The following is a 9699-nucleotide window of genomic DNA, read 5'->3' on the forward strand; positions in this document are numbered from 1 at the left end:
AACTAGCTAGGCTAGCGAGCTCTACACCACCGTCTACGTGGTTTGATGACCCGCCGACATCAATTGGAAGGTGGTCGGTGAATGATGTAACTGTGTTTTGATTTAATAAAGTTCCCAAAGTTTCAAAAATAATATCTTGAAGCCTTGAATAATAACAAATTGTGTATGCTCTCGCTGACACAAGATTGACAGAACACACCATTATATATATTGACTGATTGACTGCCTTAAAAAAATTTGGTATTGCATGGTAGAAATAGTTGTTTTTCAGATAATGTCCCAGATATACATTGATTCTCGTTAAAACCCGAGAGATGATTTGTGGTACGCAAGTGCGGGGGCACACATGTCCCTGGTCCCGCTTTTTATTTTGGCTTTAGATTTTCACAGTTATATCTTTTAAACGAAAATTCCAAATTAAATTCTGCTTTCATTATCGTGTTCCTCATGACCAGCGGTTTCAAATAAGATCCATTTTAAATATATTTTGATGACTTTAAAAAAATGTTAAGTTTCAATGTTGAAACTTAGTTCGAGCGACCGATAAAAATCAACTATTTTGTGTCTAAGACCGATAGAAAAAATGCTTGAAATTATATCTCTGAAATTGGTTAAACTTGGCAGTTTAAGATGCAAAAGCCGAAGTTTCATTGTTGAAACTTAAAACTTTTTGAGTGATATTCTTTTTCATTGTGCTCTCGTGCGGGATTAGACTATTGCGTGAATCACGAGACAAAACGAGCGGGCGGCAGGACTTGGCAGGAGTCTCGTGCCCCTAAGCATTTCCAGTTAAAACCTACTATACCAGTTCTTGTAGTGGCGAAAAAATCACTTCAACCCTTTCTTCTGCGGGCGATGCTTTTACTGAACAGTAGAGCAGTATCTGCGATTGACCGATTTGAAAAGGCCGGCGTTGCAACTTGCACTGCTGACTGCTTTTCGATTCACCAATAGTAAGTTGAAGGACCATAATTTGTGCTGGCTCAGTTCATGCACTTTACAACATGATGAGGAATGCACTCAGAGTACCTCTGTTCTTGTCTTGCGTCGTATGGGGTTTCCTGTGAGGCGCCATTGTTCTGTACAGTGTTGATGGATGGAATCCTGCTTGTCGAGTCGGGTTTGGACGCCGGGCGTCCATTGGTGAACTTACAAACCGAATCTGAGTCGGAGATATAGTATATGATAGTAGTTTTTTTTAAAGAAGATATATATGGTAGGTTGACTCGGGCAGGGACACGATCGAGACCTGGCAGATATATATGGTAGGTAGTCTGGCTTCTACTGCGACTTCTGCTTGCCACTCTCGTAACCGACGGAGACATACGATATGTCGACAACCGACGGAAGCGCCCAATCGTGGTCGTCGCCGCAGTGGTCCGACCTCCCGGACGACCTCCTCGGCATGGTCCGCCTCAGGCTTGCCTCCCCGCACGACCGCGTGCGCCTCGCCGCCGTCTGCAAGGTGTGGCGCGCCGCCATGTCGCGGCTCCCAGCGCCACCGCCCGTCCCGCTGCTGCTCCTGTCGCCGTGCAAGGCCCGGACGGGAACGCAACTCGTAGGGACGAAGCACCTGTGCGGCCCCGACGACAGCTGGGTCGTGCGCGTTCCAGGCAAGGCAGACGGCAAGTTGTTCGTCGGCTCACACGAAGGCGGCTGGGTCGCTGCGGTCGACTGGAGAACGCTCGTCATCGTGAATCTCTTCTCTGATGCGGAGGTGGTGGAGGCCTCCCCAATACGCTCGCCTAAACTAGAACACATCGCGCCAAACTGTCATCGAAAAATCATCTTCTCCGAAGACCCCACCTCTAGCAGCTGCATCCTTGCTGCCATCCCTCACTGGTTGTCCTACGTTGCAGTGTGCAAAGTTGGTGGCGATACGAGCGGATGGACCGTAGAAAAAATGGGGGAGAGGACGATTATGGACACCGCATTCTGCAACGGAGAGCTCTATGGTCTTATGTATCCCAATGAGGAGCTGGTTAAATTTGAAATTGACATCAAGGTAGACGGCACGCCGATCATCACATCCAACCACACGCTGGCCGTTGAAAGGCGCAACCGTTACCAGTCGTTCCCGGGCTACCTCATCGAGCTACACGGCAAGCCATCTATGGCGATACGACATTGTTGGTTGCCAACCGAGAGCCTTTCTTTAAGGTCTTCACACTTGTCGACACCGGAAACGATGAGGGCTACATGTACAAGTGGGCAGAAGTGATGAGTTTTGGTGACCACGCCTTGTTCTTCGGGCTGAATTCGTCTAAAGCGGTGCACGTGACAGACAAACATCATGGTGTGAAGAGAAATCATATCTACTACTCCACAAAAAAAGAATGTTGGCCAAAAAATGAGTTGCCTGATGATATATTGTACTCTGTAATAACAAACGACGACGAGCACATGTATTGCAGGGAAGATGAAAGCATTGGCGATGGTGTGGAGAGAACAGGATATTACATGGTGGGTTATAAGAATTCTCTCATGTGGCTTTACCCTCCATGCTTGTAGCGTATATATACATGTAAGACTGTTAGGTTATGTTGTCGTTTAATCTTTATGTGTAATTTATATCATAAAGGAGGTGATGGTACACGTACTATTGTCTGCCACAAATCTTCTCAAGCCATTGGATACCGTTAACATCATTTGGCTATCTATCAAGATGATTATATGTGTTAGAAGAGAGGGAGAGATTTGGTGGAATAGTTATTTTATTATATTGCTTGAACCTCGTGGGCATATATATAGGAGTACATGATCATCTTAGAGTACAAGGCAAGGTAGAATAATATCTTGCGCTATCCTAGCTTTCCTAATAATCATGATACTCAACATCCCCCCGCAGTCGACGGTGAGACTGGAGAAGAATCGAAGGCATGCCGACGGACCCCCCCCCCCCCCCCACCCCCACAATCGTAACGGTCGATGCATCGCGGAGGTCGTGGCTGGAGTGGAACCCGGCGAGGTTACTCATGCACGACGGTAGCCCTTTATGTCGTTTTCGAGGTAGACGAGAGCGTAGGGGTGGTGTAGCTGTGGTCGAGGTAGCCGTGCGAAGAATGTCGTGGTCGATGTCATGTCGGGGTGATCGGTGTCGAGGAAGTCGCCGTGGAGCCGCGGGCGCAAGGAGGCGCCGAGTTAGTCATGGGCGCAGTGGTGTCGAGGTAGTGATGCGCCGGAAAGGAGAACGGTGTTGACGAGGCATCGCGCCAGGTGTGCCAAACCCGGGGACACGTCGTAGACGAAGGCACGCGTCGGTGTTGCCAGCACCGGGCATGCGTAGACGAGGGACCTGCAGGAGCTGTACACCATGTCGACGAGTCGGAGGGCCAGTCAGAGAAGAAGGCTCGACGACGGTTGCGGCGTCAATCGGCGCGGGGCCGATGTGGCATGCGGTTGTCGGAGTAGACGAAGTGGTCGGGTAGATGACGGCGACGGGCTGGTACTGGACGAAGACGAATGAGGTGGACGGGCGGCTACGAGGGTAGCAGCGGCGGCAGCTAGGTTAGGAGCGCGGCGGCGATGCTCGAAATAGGCGAGGAACCCGACAACGTGACGAAGACCAGCGTGGACAGTGGCGTTCCTGCACCGAGGGAGATGGCGCGGCGCATACCACGGGAGGTCGACGCGCGGTGACGGCAGGAAGGCCTCGGGGCGGTGCCGGGAACCGCGGGCCGTGGCGCAACAACCCGAAGAGCCAGCGCAGCGGCGGAACGCGGGTCGGTGCAACCGCGGGGACGGCCTCGGGGCGGCGGCGGGGACCGTGTATTGCGACACTACGGCCCGAAGGGGCGACGTAGTGGTGACATGCGAGTCGATGCAGCCACGAGGAGAACCACGGGGCGGCGGCGCTGCGGCCCGACAGGGCGACGTAGCGGCAACCCGTTGCTCGATCCGTGGAGGGACGCTCTGAACTCGAGGACGATCTTCACGGGACCTGCAGAGGCGTGAGCAACCGACGGGCCAGGTCGGTCGCGGGGCTTAGATGAGGCGGATCGCGGCGGCGAGCGGGTGATCAAACCGATTGCGCGCGAGGTTGGGGACGCCGCTCGGTGGAGGTGGTGTGGCGGCAGAGTTCGAGATGAAGCCGATGGTGACGGACGGCGTGGGACGTCGTGCGAAGAAGCGCGTCAGCACCGGCACCCAGGTTGTCAAAGCAGCGCCAGCGCCCAGGCAGCAAGGCCCGAGCAACAAACGTAGTAGCGGCGCCCGATCTAAGGCAGTCGACGAGCCTGAAGCAGCCGACCCGACGCAGCAAGGGACGAGGCCGGCAAGGCAGACCGCAGGGACGCCATGCAGATACGGCGGTGGCAGGTGGCATGGATCGATGGGCGGGCCGACACGCGTACGGCGACTATGATGGGCCGCCGCATGGCACGAGGCCGACGGTCGGGGCGATGTAGGTGTCCCGGTCAGAGAGGGCGGTGACAGCCGGCGTCGATCGGCGAGCGGGCCGACACGCGGAGGACGGCCGTGAGGGGCCTCCGGTCGCACGAGGCCGCCGGGTCGGTGAAGAGCCTGCCGGTCACGCCGGTGTCGGAGTAGAAGCATATAGGGGTCGACGGCAGCGGCGGACGACGCAAACCAATCACGCATAGATTGGAAAACCAAAAATAAAACACCGATCAAAACGACCGGCGAGAGAGTGAAAAAACCCGAAGCAAGGGCTCGGGAAAAAGACTCTCTAGGGTAGCCGGTCAACACGACCGGCAGACGAACCCTAGGTACGGGCGGCGCGGCCCCCGGCGGCGGTCATGGAGGCCGAATGCACCAGGGGCGGTGCGTGGGTGCGGAAGCGGCGGCGGCTAAGGTTTAAAATCGAGGTAAGGCTGATACCATGTTCTTGCTTGAGCCACGTGGGCATATATATAGAAATACATAATCATCTTGAAGTACAAGGCAAGATAGACTAATATCCTACGCTATCGTAGTTTTCCTAATATTCACGATACTCAACAATATGCTAAGCTCTGCCCCGTACACTGTAGTGTTTATCATATATGTGTCATCGGTTATGTTTTAAGACTAAACTCCTCACTTCCTCCTTGTATCTACATCACACCGCCTTAGAGCATCTTCAACAGGACGCAACGCGCTAAATAATTTTTACAGCGTCGAAATAGCCTTCTTTTGCGTGCGGGAGGGCGCTTTCTCCAGCAGGCGCTGCAAAATAAGACACGGCGCCATAGATCCAGCAAGCGCTGCAAAATCCGGCGCGCGCGAGCAAGCGGTACTACGATGCAACACATACGAACAATACAAAACAACATATAGATAAAATTCAAATAGCATAGTTCAAGCCTAACACCACAAACTAGTCCATATGATACAAATAAAAATAGATAAAACGATACTACGATGCAAATATAGTAGAAACTACTCCTCATTGCTGTCCTCCTCCTTGATGGTGTAGTCCGACGACAGAAACACGTCATCCAAACGAGGATCATTGTCATAAAAGGTCGACGCATATCCCAGTTCGCACTGCGCTATCGCCAGTGCCTCCCGCGCATGCCTGTCCGCCAGATCCTCGGCTCGTTGCGCCCTCCTCTGCGCCCAGAAGTCATTGTCGGCGGCGACATCCTTCGGGAAGCGCTAGTGCCACTCCACCAAGGCGTACTGATACGTCTCCATCATATCTACTTTTTCAAACTCTTTTACCCTTATTTTGGAATGTAATTTGCATGATTTGAATGGAACTAACCCGGACTGACGTTGTTTTCAGCAGAATTGCCATGGTGTTATTTTTGTGCAGAAATAAAAGTTCTCGGATTGACCTAAAAATTTACGGAAAATATTTTTGGAATATATAAATAATACTGACGCAAGAATTAACCAGAGGGGGTCCACCCAGAGGCCACAAGTCCTCGGGGCGCGCCTCCTAGGCTTGTGGGGCCCCTGGACTGATGTCTACTACTCAACCTTCTTCTTGTAGACGTTGTTGGGCCTCCAAGTGCAGAGGTTTGTAGGACAGTAGCAAATTTCCCTCAAGTGGATGACCTAAGGTTTATCAATCCGTAGGAGGCGTAGGATGAAGATGGTCTCTCTCAAGCAACCCTGCAACCAAATAACAAAGAGTCTCTTGTGTCCCCAACACACCCAATACAATGGTAAATTGTATATGTGCACTAGTTCGGCGAAGAGATGGTGATACAAGTGCAATATGGATGGTAGATATACGTTTTTGTAAACTGAAAATATAAAAACAGCAAGGTAGCAAGCGGTAAAAGTGAGCGTAAACGGTATTGCAATGATAGGAAACAAGGCCTAGGGTTCATACTTTCACTAGTGCAAGTTATCTCAACAATAATAACATAATTGGATCATATAACTATCCCTCAACATGCAACAAAGAGTGACTCCAAAGCCACTAATAGCGGAGAACAAACAAAGAGATTATGGTAGGGTACGAAACCACCTCAAAGTTATTCTTTCCAATCAATTCGTTGGGCTATTCCTATAAGTGTCACAAACAGCCCTAGAGTTCGTACTAGAATAACACCTTAAGACACAAATCAACCAAAACCCTAATGTCACCTAGATACTCCAATGTCACCTCAAGTATCCATGGGTATGATTATACGATATGCATCACACAATCTCAGATTCATCTATTCAATCCAACACAAAGTACTTCAAAGAGTGCCCAAAGTTTATACCGGAGAATCACGATGAAAACGTGTGCCAACCCCTATGCATAGGTTCATGGGCGGAACCCGCAAGTTGATCACCAAAACATACATCAAGTGGCACGTGATATCCCATTGTCACCACAGATACGCACGGCAAGACATACATCAAGTGTTCCGAAATCTTTAAAGACTCAATCCGATAAGATTACTTCAAAGGGAAAACTCAATCCATTACAAGAGAGTAGAGGGGGAGAAGAAACATAAGATCCAACTATAATAGCAAAGCTTGCGATACATCAAGATCGTGCCAAATCAAGAACACGAGAGAGAGATCAAACACATAGCTACTGGTACATACCCTCAGCCCCAAGGGTGAACTACTCCCTCCTCGTCATGGAGAGCGCCGAGATGATGAAGATGGCCACCGATGAGGGTTCCCCCCTCCGGCAGGATGCCGGAACAGGGTCCCGATTGACTTTTGGTGGCTACAGAGGCTTGCGGCGGCGGAACTCCCGATCTAATCTCCGTTCTGGAAGTTTTAGGATACGTGAGTATATATGGGTGCAGGAAGTACGTCGGTGGAGCTTCGGGGGCCCCACGAGGCAGGGGGCGCGCCCTAGGGGGGTGGGCGCGCCCCCACCCTCGTGAGCACCTCCCTTGGCTCCTGACATGGGGTCCAAGTCCATCCGGTAGCTTTCCTTCCAAAAATAACTTCTCCAGTTGATTTCGTTCCGTTTCGACTCCGTTTGATATTCCTTTTCTTCGAAACACTAAAATAGGCATAAAACAGCAAATCTGGGCTGGGCCTCCGGTTAATAGGTTAGTCCCAAAAATAATATAAAAGTGGATAATAAAGCTCAATATTGCCCAAAATAGTAGATAATATAGCATGGAGCAATCAAAAATTATAGATACGTTGGAGACGTATCAAGCATCCCAAGCTTAATTCCTGCTCGTCCTCGAGTAGGTAAATGATAAAAAAGATAATTTTTGATGTGGAATGCTAGTTGGCATAATTTTGATGTAATTCTTCTTAATTGTGATATGAATATTCAGATACGAAAGATTCAAGACAAAAGTTCATGTTGACATAAAAATAATAATATTTCAAGCATACTAACTAAGCAATTATGTCTTCTTAAAATAACATGGCCAAAGAAAGTTCATCCCTACAAAATCATATAGTTTAGTCATGCTCCATTTTCGTCACACAAGAATGCTCTCATCATGCACAACCCTGATGACAAGCCAAGCAATTGTTTCATTCTTTAATAATCTCAAACTTATAAACCTTCACGCAATACATGAGCGTGAGCCATGGATATAGCACTATGGGTGGAATAGAATATGATGATGGGGGTTATGTGGAGAAGACAAAAAAGGAGAAAGTCTCACATCAACGAGGCTAATCAATGGGCTATGGAGATGCCCATCGATTGATGTTAATGCGAGGAGTAGGGATTGCCATGCAACGGATGCACTAGAGCTATAAATGTATGAAAGCTCAACAGAAGAAACTAAGTGGGTGTGCATCCAACTTGCTTGCTCACGAAGACCTAGGGCACTTGAGGAGGCCCATCGTTGGAATATACAAGCCAAGTTCTATAATGAAAAGTTCCCACTAGTATATAAAAGTGACAAAACAAGAGACTCTCTATCATGAAGATCATGGTGCTACTTTGAAGCACAAATGTGAAAAAAAGGATAGTAGCATTGCCCCTTTTTATTTTATTTTTTTATTTTTTTTATCTTTTGGGCCTTCTTTTTTTTTCTTTTGGCCTTTCTCTTTTTTTGGGAGAATGCTCTATTGAATGATGATCATCACACTTCTATTTATTTACAACTCAATGATTACAACTCGATACTAGAACATAATATGACTCTATATGAATGCCTCCGGCGGTGTACCGGGATATGCAATGAATCAAGAGTGACATGTATGAAAGAATTATGAACGGTGGCTTTGCCACGAATACGATGTCAACTACATGATCATGCTAAGCAATATGACAATGATGAATGTGTCATGATAAACGGAATGGTGGAAAGTTGCATGGCAATATATCTCGGAATGGCTATGGAAATGCCATAATAGGTAGGTATGGTGGCTGTTTTGAGGAAGATATAAGGAGGTTTATGTGTGAAAGAGCGTATTATATCACGGGGTTTGGATGCACCGACGAAGTTTGCACCAACTCTCAATGTGAGAAAGGGCAATGCACGATACCGAAGAGGCTAGCAATGATGGAAGGGTGAGAGTGCGTATAACCCATGGACTCAACATTAGTCATAAAGAACTCACATACTTATTGCAAAAATCTACAAGCCATCAAAAACCAAAGCACTACGCGCATGCTCCTAGGGGGATAGATTGGTAGGAAAAGACCATCGCTCGTCCCCGACCGCCACTCATAAGGAGGATAATCAAATAACACCTCATGTTTCAAATTTGTTACATAACGTTTACCATACGTGCATGCTACGGGACTTGCAAACTTCAACACAAGCATTTCTCAAATTCACAACTACTCAACTAGCACAAGTTTAATATCACTACCTCCATATCTCAAAACAATTATCAAGTATCAAACTTTTCTTAGTATTCAACACACTCATAAGAATTCTTACAAATCTTGTATGCTTAGCATATTAGGATTATTTAAGCAAATTACCATGCTATTTAAGACTCTCAAAATAATATAAGTGAAGCATGAGAGTTCATCTATTTCTTCAAAATAAAACTACCACCATGCTCTAAAAGATATAAGTGAAACACTAGAGCAAACAACAAACTACTCCGAAAGATATAAGTGAAGATCGATGAGTAGTTTAATAATTATGTAACTATGCGAAGACTCTCTAACATTTAATAATTTCAGATCTTGATACTTTATTCAAACAGCAAGCAAAGCTAAAGAAAATAAAATGACGCTCCAAGCAAAACACATATCATGTGGTGAATAAAAATATAGCTCTAAGTAAAGTTACCGATGAACGAAGACGAAAGAGGGGATGCCTTCCGGGGCATACCCAAGCTTAGACGCTTGGTTATCCATGAATATTA

General features: G+C 47.7%; 1 protein-coding gene across 1 annotated transcript; it reads left to right on the top strand.

Moving 5' to 3' along the window:
• Positions 1 to 1330: 1330 nt before the first annotated feature.
• Positions 1331 to 2221, top strand: LOC147986431 (uncharacterized). The gene has a single exon (XM_087542004.1). It carries the CDS (start codon positions 1331 to 1333, stop codon positions 2219 to 2221), a length of 891 nt encoding a protein of 296 aa, XP_087398130.1.
• Positions 2222 to 9699: the final 7478 nt, after the last annotated feature.

This window comes from Triticum urartu, chromosome 2A, assembly GCF_056163025.1.
Source record: "Triticum urartu cultivar PI428250 chromosome 2A, HENAU_Tu73, whole genome shotgun sequence".
Lineage (NCBI taxonomy): Eukaryota > Viridiplantae > Streptophyta > Magnoliopsida > Poales > Poaceae > Triticum > Triticum urartu.